Source organism: Amblyomma maculatum, chromosome 11 (assembly GCF_055883805.1).
Source record: "Amblyomma maculatum isolate TAMU_Amacu chromosome 11, ASM5588380v1, whole genome shotgun sequence".
In the NCBI taxonomy this organism is placed as follows: Eukaryota; Metazoa; Arthropoda; class Arachnida; order Ixodida; family Ixodidae; genus Amblyomma; species Amblyomma maculatum.
The window spans coordinates 117,340,662-117,357,880 of record NC_139354.1 but is presented as its reverse complement, the minus strand read 5'-3'; the positions used below and the strand labels follow the sequence as shown (position 1 = coordinate 117,357,880).

Sequence of the window (17,219 nt, the reverse complement as noted above, 5' to 3'; positions counted from 1 at the left end):
AGATAGCTGATGCTTCCCCTAAAAATAAAATGCAAAAATATGAATGCGCCTCTACTCTTCCAGAGCTAGGGGCACTTGCGCGCTCCAGAACCAATCAAAGAAAAGGTTTCGAAATGTAATGCTCGCAGTTATCGCCGCAACCAACCTATAATCTCGATGTTTAAGGCTGCGCAGCACTACACCAGTTTGTTATTCCTTTCCTTGTCTACTTCTTCGAAAAATTCTTGTATTTCTCGATCAGCGGCACGCACTGCATTTTTCTCATATTCATTGAAGCTGTATGCTTTTGCTCGCCGCTTGTTTTGACCCAAGTTGATTGCAAAGCTGGCTTCTCCAACAGGCTTGCACTATATTCTGAAACCATTTTATGATGTTCCACACAATGTATTCAAGGCCCTTGGCACCCATTTCGCGGCGCAGATATACCTGAACGTTGATGGAGAAGTATCTTTTCCTGCAGCGGAAAACTTCTGCGTCCGCACCTCCTGGGCTCTTGATGGGTATGTGCGTGCAATCGATGCAGCCGGTAACGCCAGGAAAGTTCGCTATCTCATAAAAGTCTCGCATCACAGCCGGCGCATCGGCGGCGCTTGGGAGGTTGACGAGCGCCGGGAACAACGTCGCGGCTATCATACCTGAAATTCGCGCAATAATGTGCGACACAGTAGGCTGTGAAACATTTACCAGGTCACCGGTCACAACCTGGAAAATGCCCGTGCCATAGAAACGCAACGCCGGCACAGGATGTCCACGTTCATCAGTGTTGGCATGCAGTGGAAGCCTTGCAAGCAGTTCCACAACAGCCTGCTTGGAGAAGCGGTACCGGCCTAAGAATTCGGCGTCATTATAAATCTCCATCGGGTTCTGACGATCCCTCAGCACAGGCCTCGGTGCACGAGCGTACTTGTAAGCTCTATCCTGGGCGATCTCAGCCGCGCGAGCACAGAAATTCACGAAGTCTGCAAAGCTGCGGTGTGAGTCGGCCATTTTGAATGCGAAAAAGATGCACTTAAGCTAGATAGGGAGCTACTTTTGGAAAGTGGTCGATAAGTGCGCTTTTAAGTGCGGCGTAAGTGCAAGTGTTGTTCATGAAACGCGTTAAGTGCCGATGAGTCACTTAAGTTGCAAGTTTAGTTCAAGTTGCGTTCTTGAATACGGCGGTTAACTTTTGGGGCCGATAAGTGCGGTTTCAAGTGTGGCTTAAGTGCAAGTGTTCATGACATGCGTTGACTCATCGGCACTTAACTTGTAAGTTAAGTTTAAGTTTAGTTCTTGAATAGGGCCCTAAGTATTAGATATTCTACAGTGCTAGAGCTATGTCCGTCACTGTTTCATGGGCCTTTTTTCAGTGGTGCATGTTTGTTATTCTGGCTTGTACAGCTTACATCATTGAAATGCTGACTTTTTTTGCAATGGAGTTGAAGCTACAAAGTCTGAATGTGCTATCTCTTCCTTTCCTGCATAATATAGTACATGGCTATTTTCAGTATATTTTGCAAAAAAAAAAGGTAGCATTTTAAGATACGGCATATTCCTAGAACATTTTTCAGTGCTAGAGTCACAATGAAGACCTTTTCATTACTTAAAATATTTGCTATGGTATGATCTTTCAAGGAGCTTCCATTCATGCCAATAGGGGCTATGCACATGACGTCAGACACAAGGGGCGCTAGTGTCGGTGGCAACTGCGGCCATTTTTGCGGTCGTGACGTGGTGGCGCAGTGCTGCTTGCAGTGAGACGCGCGCAGACGCGACGCCTGTGCCTTCGTCCCGCGCTTGTTACCCTCCGTGAGTGGAATTGTGGATTTTGCACAAAATGCGCTTAAGTGCCTACGCACGCGAGCTGTGTGATGCAGAAAAAACTCGCTACTTGCAAAAGGTGCGTCTTTGTGACGGCGTCGATCCGCTGGACCTTCGAGGCGAAGAACTTTGTCGCGATGTCGCTCTCTACCCGCGCGTCGATTTCACCGATATCAAAGACTACCTTGTTCACACCACAAGCTTTGTGACGCGAGAGGAATTCAAAGCTTACAAGGCAATGGAGGGTCATAACTTCCTGACCAGCGGTTGGGTCCAGCAGCCGTGCCTGAAGGTGCTGTCCGACAACCGCGTCGTCATCGTTTGTCAGGTAAGCGGATTGCCTTTCTTAGTCCCGACGCCTGCAAAATGCTTGTACGATGCGCGTTTTTCGCTGTGAAGCTTACACGTGGCGAGAGCGGGGTGAACAGCAAAGCTTAAATCTAAGAGGCATTGTGACTGATTTCACACAGTTTGCTAATGCAGCGCGCGTAGAGCACAACCTGTTATCACATGCCTGGCCGTCACACGGCTCGGCTTTTTGCGATTTTTGCTATTTACCCCGTTTTACCTCATCGTTTTCGTCATGCATACTTTGCTTTTGGCTTTTCTTGCTTTCTCGTTAGGATCACGGCATCGTTACTGCAGTACACGTTTCAGTGATAGAAAAGCCAAAAGTGTGTAAAAGAGTTCATGTATCGTTCCTAGTTCGCTTTGCTTGTCTGTCGAAACGTTCAGGTGCACAATGGATAAAAAATTTTCAAGGGTGTATGTAGTCTCACGCGCGGAGACTGCGTAAGCTTGCGAAATTTATGACTGGCCCACCTGAATTTTGAAGGCACAACTAAGATGATCATAGTGAAATTAGGTTGAACACCAGTAAGGTAATATGTCAAATTTTGGACGTCTGTTGGGTCAAATTTTGGGATTGGCTCCCTTCAGTTGTGAAGGACACCATTGAGTTTGCCATACTTGAATTAGTTTGCACGCCAAATTTCATCAAATCAAATTGCGGGGTTCGGAGAGCCAATTCTGGGGGTGCGAGCATTTAGCACCATGAGCCTGTTAATCAAAAGCCCTCTGCAAATTACAGTTGGTTAAAACAGCAAAGGAAACATTGAATAAGGAGGTTTCACTAACGCTGTGATTTTAGAGAAAAGGTTAAAGATATGCAATAACGTTTCGGACATTTTTTTTTTTTTTTAATTTCAGTCTCTATTGTAACTGGTGTTTCTAGGAGTAGTTTGTTCTGTGGCATTCAGCACATTTCCATCCTTTATGCAGGTCCGGCATTCCCAGTCAGTCAGTGACAAGCCATTGACACCTTGGCTTATCATCAAGGAAGACGGTGAAGTGCAAGCTGCGCATTGTACATGCAAGGCAGGCCTCGGAGAAGCCTGCTCTCATGTTGCAGCAGTACTTTTTTACATTGATGCTGTTGTCAAGAGACGGGACGGGCAAGTATGTACGGATAAGGAAAACTCATGGCTGCCTCCAACAGTGCGATCCGTAGAGCCAAAAAAGGTTTCGAATGTAAATTTTTCGTCATTAACAATGAGGAAAAGGCTAATGGATGGGGAAGAGCCTCTTCGCAAGAAGAAGCAAAGAAGAGCTGTCAAGGAGACCACAGATGCAGAATGGGCAGTTTCTTCAAGCCTGTCATAGCAGCGGAAGACGGCCGGCACTTCTCTCATTGGAACCCAATTACGCACATCATTATATTCCTGTAGCAGTGAGGTTTCCCCAAGTCATCCTTACAAATTTACAGGAAGAGGACGTTCCGGGCACGTGGAGTGAGACAAGAGAGAAATGCTTTTCCCTGGCTGAAGGCCTGTCAATTGAGCAAGAGGTACAGTAGCTCCAGTCAGCATGTTTCTTACTCTTAGTGAGCTGTTTTCCTGCAGCTGTACTACCCTGCAATATCAAAAATTACTGGGGACGCTTAAGTCTCCTTATGTACTGTGAATGCGTAGTATTGTCATTGAAAAACATTGCTGCTTATCTTCACTGTCTTTCAGGTTGCTGAGTTGATTGAAAAAGAAACCAGAGAGCAGGCAAGGAGCTCCAAGTGGTTTGCCTTTAGAGCTGGCCATATCACAGCTTCAAATGCCAAGGCTGTGTGCAGGACTTCAACGACAAACCCCTCGTTGTCTCTACTAAAGAGGCTGTGCTATCCCGAAGATGCTCAATTTTCAAGCCCACAAACAGCATGGGGAAAGGAACACGAACAAAAGGCCACACAAGCTTATGTTGCTGCATCAAAGAATATTCATGTCAACTTTAAGTTCAGCCAGTCAGGTCTGCATATCTGCAAAGAAAGACCATTTCTTGCTGCAACGCCCGATGGCATGGTCAGCTGTGACTGTTGTGGCCAGGGAGTGCTTGAGGTGAAATGCCCATATAACAGTAGAGAAGAGTCAGTCAGGAGTTATGCAATGTCTGACTCATCATGTCTTTCCATTGAAAATGACAAAGTGATGCTGAAAACAGACCACAGTTACTTCTACCAGGTTCAAATGCAGATTTTTGTGTGCAAGGTGAGATACTGCGATTTTGTTGTTTGGACACTGAAGGATTATATTGTTCTTCGAATCTATGAAGACACACAGTTTTGCAGTAGAATGCTGCAACGTTGTGCGCTTTACTTTAAGCTGGTCATTTTGCCAGAATTATGCTACCGCTATTGGACTGAAAAACTTTGTATACAGCCACAAGAGGTTAGTGATGAAGACTCGGCACCACAGGATGAGGTGTACTGTGTATGTAGCGGTCCCGAATCAGGCAGAATGGTCATGTGTGACAGCAAGACGTGCAAACGTGTTTGGTTCCCCTATCAATGTGTTGGTCTGAACAGGGCACCTAAGGGGAAAAAATGGTACTGCCCCGAGTGCACAGAGCAAAGTGAGAAGGCCTAATTTGTTTGTAGCAACTGACAAACTTTCATCTTTGTGTAAAAGTGAGATGCACGTGGAGAACATGTGAAGGAAATAAACAGTGTGGTATCTGCAGTGTGCATCAGTTTCACTGCTGAGTGCGATTCCCTCTGCCTTTTCGCAGGGAAAGTAACAAAAAAAATTGAGAACACCTTTATCTACAGCCATTTTCTAAGTGTACTTGCATCACTTAAGAAATAAATGTCCCACCATTGCTTGGTGGGACATTGTCATACATAATACAAACAATGGCACATAGCAAGGCTGTAAATTCTTCGAACTTGTAATCTGTGTCGCACAGATTAAATCAATCAGAATCCATGCAGAGAGAATGATGGGACACATTTTATCCTAGCTCACTCTTAGGAGAAATGCACTGTTTTGTGTGCTTTTTGTCCTTCAAATGACTGCTTATGTGAAACAATGGTGTGTGATTTCACCCAAAAAGCACAGTTGAGTTGTTCATATTGCACAGTGCTGCACAAACAAAAACAGTCTTGTCGAGTACTGTTGGCCCATTTTCTTCCGCAGCGAGTACTTCTACAGGGAGTGTGTGCTTTAAGATTTTATACTTGTTACGCACAAGTCCAATCACTCTTTCGACATGGATCCTCACGTTTGCTATTTTTCGAGTCTTTTCTACATCAACAGCAGATAGTTGCTGCTTACCTCTAGTGAAAGCAGGCATGGCCAGCTTTGCACAATGTAAACCTACACTGTCGGCAATTGTGAATCCCCGATCAGCTAGAACTATATCCCCTGGTAAAAGGTTGTTGAGAACACCACATGTCTCTGCAATAACTTTATCGCTAGTCCGGCCGCACCATCCTCTAGATATAAATGTGACAACACCTTGTGGTGCGATACCAATGAGATATTTTACAGTATTGTGGCTTTTGTAGTGTGAATAAGTATGCGATCGGGGTAACATAGATGAAGGCCGCTCAATGAATATCTCAAAGCAGTCGAGGACAACAGCCACTTCCACACCAAATGACTTGCGAAATGTCATGGGCATGGTTGTCCGAAGTGTCTCGCGTTCAGGCCAGTGCACAGTACGGGAAAGCCGCACGTAGGCCATGTCCAGCCACTTGTTGAAAATCCTTGATACTGTGGATTGTGACACATGGAACCTGAAAATATAAAGGCTGTCAGCAACTTGCATCACAAGAAAGCAAATAACAAGGTTATACCTGTAGGCCAAATCTTGAAGAGGAGTGTTGAGCCGAAGGCGGATTAGAAAAATGAAAAATTCTTGGAATGCCGTTAAACTGTTCCGGCTTGAGTGCATCACACCTTCCTTTAGTATGTTGAAGAAGGCAAGCAGTATTGTAAAGTCGGGCAGTCCAGTGTAAAACTGGACCATGTCCTCTCTTGTTTCTAGGATGTCTTCTGATAAAATGTGCATGCCAAGCTTCTCTTTTGTGGATGCAAGCTCTGAGAGGAGATGCCTGTTTTCTTCCTCGAGCTGTCCTAGGTTAGCCATCGTTAACTCGGTGACTTGACTGAAGTCAGCCTTCCCTGAAAAAATGCAGATAAGCATGATCATAGTACCAGGAATTTCTTCCAAACAGAATACATTTCATGCCATTACTTGAACATATGTAACTATCGATTCAGAGTTTGCCAAAATACAGTGCTACTATAAACATGTTTGTATTTGTTGCTACAATAGGATCTTGTTGAAACCTTTATTCCTGTTGACGTAATTCTATATTATTTGAATGTGTACACATTGTCCACTATTGCCTGTTTTTTTTTCATTGCTCACATATCAGGATGCATTCATCAACTGACTTATTTTTATGGTACTTATCTTTATGCTTGTAAAAGGCTACACAATTTTTCGTTATTGACACATGGGTACGCAATTCTGTGCATTTATTGCATGGTCCCAAACTAGCAGCTTGCTAAGGTCGCAGGGGCTTTTGTCACCCGTTCTTGTACCACTATTTCCAAACGGAATAGAGTGAATTGAATTGATATACAGAATAAAACTTGTATTACTTATTACCTGTACTTTCACAGACTTCCATAGAAACCGGCGGCTGAGCCGATTCTTCATCCTCGGCAGATGAAACTGTGTCCTCGGAAAGAACATTATCCGTCATTGTGTTCGGGCTCACTTGACATTCTCTGAGGGGACTGGATCTTCTTTCTGAGCGTCTTTGCTTTCTCTTGTACCTGGAAATATTAATGCATAAGCATGAACAGACTCATGGTGACTGAAAACAGTGCTGCTACACAAGCCCTTCCTCTCGATGAACCAACTAGCCCAACATTTTTTTTTCTTGAAAGTGAAAGTTAATGACCTTGAACATATTTACACAGTGCATAAAAATAGGCAAGGGTCCCATAGCCAGAAGACTGCACTGGAGCCCTCGGCAAAGAAGAGTGCAGGAAATGTCTGGCCGCAACCGCAAAACTGGCCTTCAGGACACACAAAATTTGATTTGATCAAATTAGGTGTCCAACCTAATTTTAGTATTAGTGATAATCTCAAAATTTGGGTGGTCTGACCCCACCCGCAGAATTTGCCCCCTGGTTAGCCAAAATTTCTCCTCGTCATATGACTAGGTATTGAAGTGTTGGTCATAATATGACCAACACTGATGTCTAACCTAAATCAAGTAAGTCCACTGACTTCCATATTTAGGTGGGCCACCCCCAGAACTTGGCCTGCTTACACATTCTTTGTGCAAAGGAGGCTACATACAACCCTAGAATTCTTATCGTCAGTTAAACATGCATGAGCCACCAAAATTAGTGAAGTCCTCAATAATTTTGTGCTGAAGGCATAAACCACTTGAACATAGGAATATTTTTGTAGGGTAACTGGCACCTGGAGAAATAAGAACACCTACCTGGAAGCCAAACTTCCAGAGTCCACATGTTTGCCATGCCCTAAGTGAAGAGATGGTGCCCAGTCTGGGTCTGCCTCGGCCATTGCATATGCTGGTCGGCCTGCAAAAAATAAACTGTCAACCTTTAAACAACTGCATTCATCAGAGTGTTCCATGTATGCTGGAATTTTACATACGAAAACTACAATAAAGTAGAGAGGTCTAGCTTATTCTACTGCTCTAGGTCTCTTTATCGAGTTCTGCACTTTTTCGAGTTGTGCTCATACGTGTTCGCGGAAGTGCAGTCGCGGAAAACGCGAGACGCACGGGTCATCAGTAGAACCGACAAATCTACAGCGCTGGTTCAGAAAGACGCAGTCCGATCTCCTGCCAAAATTAATCGAAACGCGTTTCTCCTTCTACCGTGCATATGTGCACACGTCCGCACAGTGCTACTCAATTGAGGCATAATAACAACGTTTGCTACATTCGGCACAGAGCTTATTCCTTTTTGAAACAATGTACAAAACACAGCAATCATTCAAGCGCTAACATCAATAAATTCGACGAAAGTGCCGTGTCGAGGTCGTCGCGCGGATGCTAGGTTTTAGTAGCGACTGTCGCTGACCCTTGCCACCTACGAGACGGTACTGCTGAGCTGCGCTGGTCATCGTTAAATGTACATCGAACTGGCAATAACTCATCTAGGCATCTTAATTCGCTCACCTGAGATGAAGTGCTTGCCGCAGACTCGGTAGTGATTTGCTGAGTGGTTCAAGTCCTTGCGGTTGATCCGGCGAAACCACTCTGCCCTCCAACGAGCAGTCGTCTCTTCAGTCTTCTGGCACTGGTTTTTTACAACCTTAGGTATGGAAAAGAAGCCCACCTGTGCGACATTTTGGTCGCCAGGCTTCTTTTTTGTGTGGTTGCTGCAGCCAAACACAACGCAGTTCACCATTCTCGCGTGTGCAACACACCGGCACCACAGGTACTCGTGAACATGCAATGATAGTTTTGACACTCGTAACAACCAAAGACGGCAGCACTGCGAACACGTTGCTCACATTGACGGATGCGTGCACGCTAAGACAGGTTGAATGATGAATCCGCGGGCTCCAAAAACACAGCTAGCTCATCCGGACGGCCATATTGCCGGATAACTGGAACGGAATGACCGTAAGCATGGCGCGCAAGCCGGAATGACGGTGGCGCCATCTCGGGGATCAGGCCCCAGTGCATACCCCCTATAGCTACACGGTAAGTCAAGCAATCGCCTAATGGGCAATCAATGTGACAGGTGGCCTGGCCCACACCCTTGCAACCATTTCATTTTGCAGGTTGGCACATTAGGGATGTTATGCATTGCTATCCTTGACCAAATTTTTCTGCCAAGGCTATATTAAGGCACCTTACTAATCTTTAAACTGCAGTTGCCTCAGTTTTACCTTAAGTATATAAGAAGCTTAATTATGGTTTCGTTCCGGGATTTAACATCTCAAAGCGACTCAGGCTATGAGAGACACCGAGTGAAGGGCTCTAAAAATTTCGGCCATCTGGGGTTTAATGTGCACTGATATCACACAGCACATGGGCGCCTAGCTTTTCGGCGCCATCAAAAAGTGGCTGCCGAGGCCGGGATTTGATCCCACATCCTTGGGCACAGTAGTCAAGATCTAAACACTGCACCTTTCTAAATATGAATATTGGCCACAGGGTGCAGCTATTGTTTGCATTAAAATTGGTGTAATGTATTACAAACACCTCAACCCAAGCCAGCAGCTCCTGGAGTCTTGGTTAATGTGGCAGAAGCCCCTCTTCGTGGCTGCCCAGATAACCATGAATATTCAGAGGATGTCCACAAATGATCCTAATGTCCAATGTCACTTGTCGATATTGTGTAGAGATTGAGAGGATTATTCGATGAAAATAATCATTTAGTGGATATTCTGAAGATATTATTTCGTGGATGTTCTTTCAGTGTATAGAAATCTGGGTAAAGTGCTTAAATGCTTTGAGTGGATGTATATTTAACTTGAAGTTATAGCACAAACATATTGCGCATGTGTCGTCTCATACAGGGGAGAGATGTTTACTTAAGGGGGGAGGGAGACGGCTTCTGTGAGCAAAAAAATCGCGAAAAAAATCGATTTTTCAGAACTAGAATTTTTGAAATCTCCACCTCTTTTTCTACTGGTTTATGAATTTTCAGAGCGCTGGAGTCAATATTTCGGTTGTAATACGATTAAAAAATAAATATCCGCGCACACTCGGGGCAGATATTGACGCGAAAACTACGCTCTTTCCGCGATGCGCAGTTGTCATTCCCCGGTAATGACTGCCACCATCTTGGTCTCGTTTGAAAGAGCAGCTTTTCATCTTCAATTTCGCGCCATTGCTGCGCGTTTACGACTATTGGTCGTGGAGAAAAGGCGCCAAAAGAGAGTCTCGACGTGCGCTGCTATTCGTTAGTCGGTGCATGTGACTAAAACCTGTCACCCGATTGGCTGACACGTTTTTCGTCGTCTGCTTCACGCCTGTGGCAAGCGTCAGTGGGCGCCATCTTGTCGGAGTATCGTCGCTGGTGCGTCTTGCAACGATGTCGGCACCGAAGTTCCGAACGACGCACAAGTTCGGAAAAAAGAGGAAGAAATCGCTCATTGACAACTTCAAGAGCAAGAACTCCGCGGAAACTGCAAGCATCGCTGATGTGTCACCGGTTGCATCTAATCGTGATGTGCTGACCGGGTTAGGCCTGACGTCAACGTCGGCGGCGGACGCAGAAGCTTCTGACAGCGGACGCGTTCGCCGCGACACACCGATGCTGCAACCTTCCGATATCGAAGCAGTCGGAAGGAAAGCGCAGGCAAAACTTCAACTGATGGCATCGACCCCTGCAACGGAGCGCAAGGTAGCTTTTGTCGGCGGAACCGAAGACACCGCCGAAGATGCCGCAGCTGCCGAGCCTCTCGACGACGCAACCTTCACCGTTATCAGCTTGAGTTCCGTGAACGCGCTACTAGCGTGTGTGAAGTGTAAAGTGTGCGGCGGTGATGTCAACATCGGTAAATGTGGCAGCGAATATGGCCTTGCAGTGAAGTTGACGATTTCATGCGTGAATTGCGGCGACATTAATTGTGGCTGGAGTTCACCGCGTGTGATCGGCGGACAAAAAAAGAATCCGTTCATTGTGAACATTCTTGCCGCGCGCGCAATGCAAGCAACCGGCAATCAGCGCGGTGCGCTAAATGATATATTGTCAACATCGGTAAATGTGGCAGCGAATATGGCCTTGCAGTGAAGTTGACGATTTCATGCGTGAATTGCGGCGACATTAATTGTGGCTGGAGTTCACCGCGTGTGATCGGCGGACAAAAAAAGAATCCGTTCATTGTGAACATTCTTGCCGCGCGCGCGATGCAAGCAACCGGCAATCAGCGCGGTGCGCTAAATGATATATTCGCAGTGATGAATATATCTCATCAAGGTTTGCATACAAAAACGTGGCAGAAATATGTCAAGGAGAAGTTGACGCCCGCGGTGGACCGTGCAGCCAAAAAGATGACAGCAGACTGCGCACGATCCGTTCGGGAGGTGTACTCCGAGCTGAATTTCGGTCACCCCGGAAATATTGCAGTTTCGTTCGACGGCTCGTGGATGACACGCGGGCATTCATCTCACATCGGAATTGGAACTGTTATCGAGCTTTTCAGCGGACTTGTGCTCGATTACGTCGTGCTGAGCAATTTTTGCGACGCGTGTGAACGAGGCCCAAAAGAGGATGACCCGGCGTATCCGGCGTGGAAACAAGGCCACAAATGCCAGAAAAACACCACCAAGAAGGCTGGTGAAATGGAAGTCGAGGCTGCGCTTATTTTATTCCAGCGGTCCCTACAACAGCACAACCTCCGCTACACGACCATGCTCTCTGATGGGGACAGCCGAACCTTCCTTGCTTTGCAAGAAGCAAAAGTATATGGCTACATAGCAGTTACAAAGGAAGACTGCATAAACCATGTGCAGAAGCGCATGGGAACTGCTCTGCGCAATGTGATCACGAAACAGAGAGGTTCTGGTGGAGAATCCCTTGGTGGCAAAGGAAGGCTTACAGGAGATCTAATTTCCAAGTTGAGCTCTTACTATGCATGGGCTTTGAAGTCACACACTGGTGATGTGGAGGCCACACAGAAGGCTGTGATGGCCACCTACCATCATGTTACATCTAATGATGTAACCTACAATCACAGCTTTTGCCCAACAGGCCCCGAGTCTTGGTGTAAGCAGAATGCTGCAGAGGCCAGAGGTGAGACCATGCCGCATCACCGACACAACCTGCCTCTTCATGTTTGTGAAGCTTTGCTGCCAGTCTATGAAAGGCTTTCTGACAAGAGGCTTCTGGAGCGCGTACAACGAGGCAAAACACAGAACAATAATGAATGTTTGCATTCAATGATTTGGGCACTGGCACGTAAGGAACGCCATGCTTCACTCTTCACGGTCCAGGCCGCTGTGGCTGAGGCTGTGATGAAGTTTAATGCAGGGAGTGAAAGAACTGCTAAAAACGTTCTGAAAGAGCTGCACCTGACTGCCAGCCCCCAGACAACAAAACACATGCAGGAGAAAGACAAGCAAAGGAAGAGTGCATGTGCACAGAAGCAAAAGTCCTCAGAAAATGTGCAGCGCACTCTAAAAAAACACCATTTAAATGCTAATAAGCAGTCTGACTACATTCCAGGAGGCTATTAGTAACTTTCTAAGGTGGCTGGATGGATAATTTAGTACTTTTCCTCAATAAACATCACTCTGCTTGTTTTTCTCATTTTTCTCAGAATGCAAATTTTGGACTCGGAGTGACTTTCAAAGTAGCATATCTCAGCATCTATAGCTGAGAGAACCACAATTCTTTTTTTAGCATGTAGCTAGGTTACCCAAGCATGCAATGTTGGGAGCAGATTTTTAAATTAAGGCTCATAAATTTTTTTAATGATCTAGTTCTTAATTTCATATTAGTCACAATTTTTTGCACAAATTTCATTCTGATGTAAAATCAGTAATAATGGTAAAATTAGAAAATTGTTTCCAACATTGCGTTGCATTTCCTTTCTAGAGTCTAACCATGTGCAATTTGTGAGCTTTTATTGTTTACTTTTCTCTCTATTGTTCTTGTGAATAGGGGGCTAATTAATTGTACCTTGAGAACCAATAGTCCTATCAAAAAACTAATCACATTTTTGAAATCAGCATGAGAAATTAGATAAGGATATGCAATTTCATTGAGTTTGGCGAAGAAATAGAAAAAATTTCTCCAGAAGCAGTCTCCCCCCTTAATGCTTGGTCCTCTTTTTTTTTCTGAAGGAATTATTTAGGCTATCGACTGGCACATTTTTTTTCATGCATGCCAACACGTGCGGAAGACCAAACTTTGTAGAGACTCCTCACGTTGTGTTCACAGTCCCAAACGCCAGTTCCGAAACGAGTGCAGTCACAAACACCAAAGTTCCGAAACGAGAACCAACAACAAAACTCTATCAGCTGGCGGCAGCCTAGTAGCCACGGTCATCGCCACCGGCCGCGCCGCTAGCGCCACAGCCAGCATTGCTGTGGCAGCCGCCTCAGTTAGCTGCGTTGTATTGGTGGTTCGTTCGCTTGTTTCTTTTTTTTTCATTCACGTGTTTGTGTTGTTCTCGCAATGGCGGCCTTTTTGTTGTGTGCTTCACGTAGTCCCATGCCCAAATTCGGCCAAGCACAAGTCAACTGTGCGGGAGAACAGCTAAAATGGCGAGTGTTGATGTTACTGTTTGGCAAACAAAGTGTTAAGGTTCGTTTCTGGTATTATGCATTTTTAGTGGCGGTGATTTTACCAGTCGATTATCATTTCGGTTGGGGGCATACATCGCTAAAAATACACGACGTTTAGTTCGAGCTGAGATGATTGAACCGTCCATGTGGGCAAAATACTCAGTGCCACTTCTTTGCCTCTAGAAAGCAACATGCGTGCGGGCAGATGAGAATTTGGGTGTCTAGAACAGCCTGAACTTAATTAAACACTTTGCAGGGCAGTCCCGCCGCCTACCATATACATTACCTCTTATTAGTAAAGTGGACAGCTTCCTAGCGCAGCTCTAGAAAACAGTTCCGGCCTTGTTTTGTGATAGTGAAAGACTGCCAAGAGCCGCTCTTTCATTGCTACTCTCGAATATATAGCAGGCATTCAAGGGCTTGGGTTTTGATAGCTATTAAATTTCTTATCTTTAAATTTGCTATGTTTTTGCTCTTCTTTGGGAGTCAGCTGCGGTTTTCTGAATTTAATCATTTTTTAAGTCTAAATTTTTCTTGTGTTCATTCCTTGAAATTTTCTTTCGTTCAAGTTGTCATACTTACTGAGATCCTGGTGGTCTTGTATGTTTTTTCTTACACATGTTGCTTTTTAATTTAAGCTGAATGTTGCCCCGGGAACACTGGAAGATTACATCAAAATCCTTTCTACTGTTTGCGAGGCCCAGCATATGCTTACGTTGTACGTATGTGTATATTGTTGGTGTAATTACACCAATGAATAGTTTCCTTCCAGGATACCCACCAATTCACTTTTTTTTTTCCTGTTTATATTAAAAGGACTGTCTTTACCACTTCTTGCAGTGTGTTTACAATATGAGTTTTTGCCATGGCTTTTCAAAATATTTTGTGAATAGAGTGCTGTCTCCACAAGTGTGCTTGTTTAGGATATACTGCCAGTGCATTCCGACTGCTGCTGAGTTCATTTTTCCAAGCTCAGATTGCATCAATGAGCATGCTTAATTTACATCATACCCACCATTCTACTTTTTTCATGTTTGTGATAAATGTGTTGCCGTTACTGTTGTCATGTATTTATATATGTGCATTTGTATATTTGCAGGTCATCAATGTGCACCCGGACCTGATATCACAGAGGCAAAATAAAACATAAATGACCAAATAAACATGACTGTACAACAATAATTTTTCTTGGTGATTTTCAGCAGTCGCTGCAAAGTATGAAATCAATTACTTAGTGCACTCTAAATGTATTTAGGGCACTTCCCCCGAAGAGAAGTATATTTGCAGGATGGTAGTAGCTGCACAGTAACGTCCACTCACCCTACTTTATAATAAGCGAGTAATTGCTCAATAATATCCACCCAGGTGGAGCCATATGGTGCTTGCGTGGGCATTATTGAGCAATTACTCGCTTATTATAAAGTAGGGTACTCCTAATGCACAACTCACAGCACGAAAATATATATTGGTTAATGTCCACACAATATCATTTAATGTCTCATCAATATTGTGTGTGGACATGCTGTGGGCATTATATGGGGGTCCACAAGTGTCAAAATGGACATTCCATGGATGTTATGTCAACATAATATCAACTTCTGTAAACATCATATGGACATCGGATATCTATTGGTGGATGTTCATTGAATGTTCATTGAATACGATATTGCCGCGAAACCTTCAAAACAGTATTTGTTGTTTTTTAACAGCCGCCGGCATACAGGCTTATCACTCTGATTCTGGACCGCGTATCAGTTCCGTAATCTTTGTTTGTTAATGCTCGATGTCGCGAGTCACACCTTTATCAGTTTTGTTGTAGCGCAAGATGCACCGAGATCTGTCTCGAAGGTTCCGGCCACTTGGGTGTCTTTCCACAATGTTTCAGCCCGTGCTGGTAGCTGTTTGCGACGTTATCTAGATTGCTCTGTGCAGCCTTTAAATTGAGCGTTGCCGAGTGTGACGAGCATTCTTTGTCTGACGACCGACGAGCACGTTTGTTGCTATCGCCGCCGCCGAGTTGCTTAGTTCTTTTGCAGGCGCAAGTCAGCCCAATAAAGAGTTTCTTCAGTGCAATCATCGACCCTTCATTTGTGTCGTCGACCTTGTCACCCCTACGTGACAATATGGATTTCTGGGTGTAGATGGAAAGGCAAGTTAACTTCTATGCTCCGTAGTAAAATGCTTTCTACATATTTTTGCTATGGTTATGGTAAAGGATCTAGGGTCGCAACAGATCTTTATTTCATGTTTTCTTCTTGGCGCATTAGTATGCGCAAGACGTTACTATATATGGACATATGAAGGAGCACTGAACAAGGGAAAAGGGGGGACGAGACGCCTTTCGACAAGAGGACTTTCATTGGTTGCCCTGTCTCTTCGATGTATGTTTATCACAGGAGCATTCTAGAAGGTGAATTTAGTATATTGAATTCTAGAACTCCCATGAATATATTTGCTTAAGTTGGCGCAAATGGAGTACGCATACTGGTTCCAAATAACTGCAAATAATCGAATGAATCAAACTCAAAATGTTAAAATTTCTTATTATTTGCAGATATTTGGAACCAATATGGGTACTCCATCCTAATTGTGGCTGACACATCATGGGCACTTCACCTCTCATAGCTGCTGTGAGCGCTTTCACTGAGGTTTAATTATTTCACAACCATATCCTACTCTTCATTTCTTTACTTATAAAAGAGGAACGATCAAGATTGTACAATAGCTAAATTGATTTCCTTGCCATTTTTTGACATGCATGACCCTTCAGTTTTCTTCTAGTTGCATGCAAATATTTGTCCTTCGATGTAACATGACTAAAATTAGCTTTCCATTTTGTATTCTTTATTTGCAGGGGCATATGGTGAATATGTACGAAATCACTCAAGCGATAAACATTCTGAGGAAGACCGGCTAGTCACTCAACAAGCACAATCAATGCTCAGGGATGTGCAATAAAAGAAAAAGCCTGCATCCCATGGCAGCTTTTCAGTCCTTCAAGCTAAGCTTTAAAGCCACTACCTTTGACACACCTGTCATGCATCAGCACTATGATTCATATTTTCAGAACATATTGATGCAAATCAAGAATTGTAATGCTGATTGAAAGGACGTCCAGACATAAATTGTGACATTCCACTCCTGCTATGTGTCAAGGTTCACACTTGACTATGTCGAATTCAAAACAAAAGGCAACGCATCTTCCTAATTCAACCTGCAAAGGTGAAGGTCAAAAGAGGCGGTGATATCCTGAACAAACTTTGAAATGCAGCAGACCTCAATAAGCAGAAGAAAATAGGACGTGAAACATCTGGCCCACAGACTAGTGACAGCTCCTAGGCCCACTGTCCACCCTCCGGGTCAAAAATATTCCCTTCCCCGGTGACTATGAGACTATGCCCCCAGAAAGCAAGGCCGCAAAATGTTTTTGAGAAGAGTAATTAATAACACAGGTACAGCTACCACAATCATCCAATTCTGTCGTGTTTGTCTCCTCCTGTTCCCTCGCAAAGGTGCTTCCCTCTCTCACCCGGTCGTCTAGTCTCCGCAAGCCAAATTCCCCTTCCTTCTCAGAGTTTGGCGGGAAGTAGGGCGTGGTCTCTGCGTGCGCGAAAAACAAAAAAAAGGAACAGGCGCGGGAGCGCACGCCGCTGCATTCAGTTCAACCGTGGTGAGGGAAAAGCGCGCAGCAAGCGGTGGACACAGTGGTGTACGCCCATCCTTCACCCGTCAGTAACGAGATGGACGAATGGATGTCGTTTGCAACTACGACGTCATCCTTGCGGCTCGTAGAGAACAGGGAAGCTGGTTTCCCGAAGGGAAGGATGAGGGAGCTTTGATTTGTATTTTT

The 17,219-nt window shown here is 44.7% G+C and overlaps 2 protein-coding genes and 1 pseudogene across 2 annotated transcripts; 2 read left to right on the top strand and 1 right to left on the bottom strand.

Annotated features, from left to right (window-relative positions):
* Positions 1-1,816: 1,816 nt before the first annotated feature.
* LOC146174824 (uncharacterized) lies at positions 1,817-4,712 on the top strand (annotated as a pseudogene).
* A 439-nt stretch (positions 4,713-5,151) lies between these two features.
* On the bottom strand, positions 5,152-9,976 carry LOC146174823 (uncharacterized). Its single transcript, XM_084583992.1, has 5 exons — positions 8,300-9,976; positions 7,595-7,694; positions 6,745-6,914; positions 5,924-6,251; positions 5,152-5,863 (listed from the first exon to the last, which is right to left on the bottom strand). Exons 1-5 carry the CDS (start codon positions 8,529-8,531, stop codon positions 5,167-5,169), a joined length of 1,527 nt encoding a protein of 508 aa, XP_084440118.1. The 5' UTR covers positions 8,532-9,976; the 3' UTR covers positions 5,152-5,166.
* Positions 9,977-10,987: 1,011 nt separating this feature from the next.
* LOC146174822 (uncharacterized) lies at positions 10,988-12,586 on the top strand. Its single transcript, XM_084585461.1, has one exon. The coding sequence runs from the start codon at positions 10,988-10,990 to the stop codon at positions 12,314-12,316; it is 1,329 nt and encodes a 442-aa protein (XP_084441587.1). The 3' UTR covers positions 12,317-12,586.
* The last annotated feature ends 4,633 nt before the right edge of the window (positions 12,587-17,219 follow it).

What these genes read in the sequence shown, in the direction of transcription:
- LOC146174822 (XM_084585461.1), top strand. Translation starts at nt 10,988, where the DNA reads ATGCAAGCAACCGGCAATCAGCGCGGTGCGCTAAATGATATATTCGCA.
- LOC146174823 (XM_084583992.1), bottom strand. Translation starts at nt 8,531, where the DNA reads ATGGTGAACTGCGTTGTGTTTGGCTGCAGCAACCACACAAAAAAGAAG. An exon ending in TCTGGAAGTTTGGCTTCCAG is followed by an intron (nt 6,915 to 7,594) that starts GTAGGTGTTCTT and finishes TAATATTTCCAG; the next exon opens with GTACAAGAGAAAGCAAAGAC. An exon ending in GGAAGTCTGTGAAAGTACAG is followed by an intron (nt 6,252 to 6,744) that starts GTAATAAGTAAT and finishes GCATTTTTTCAG; the next exon opens with GGAAGGCTGACTTCAGTCAA.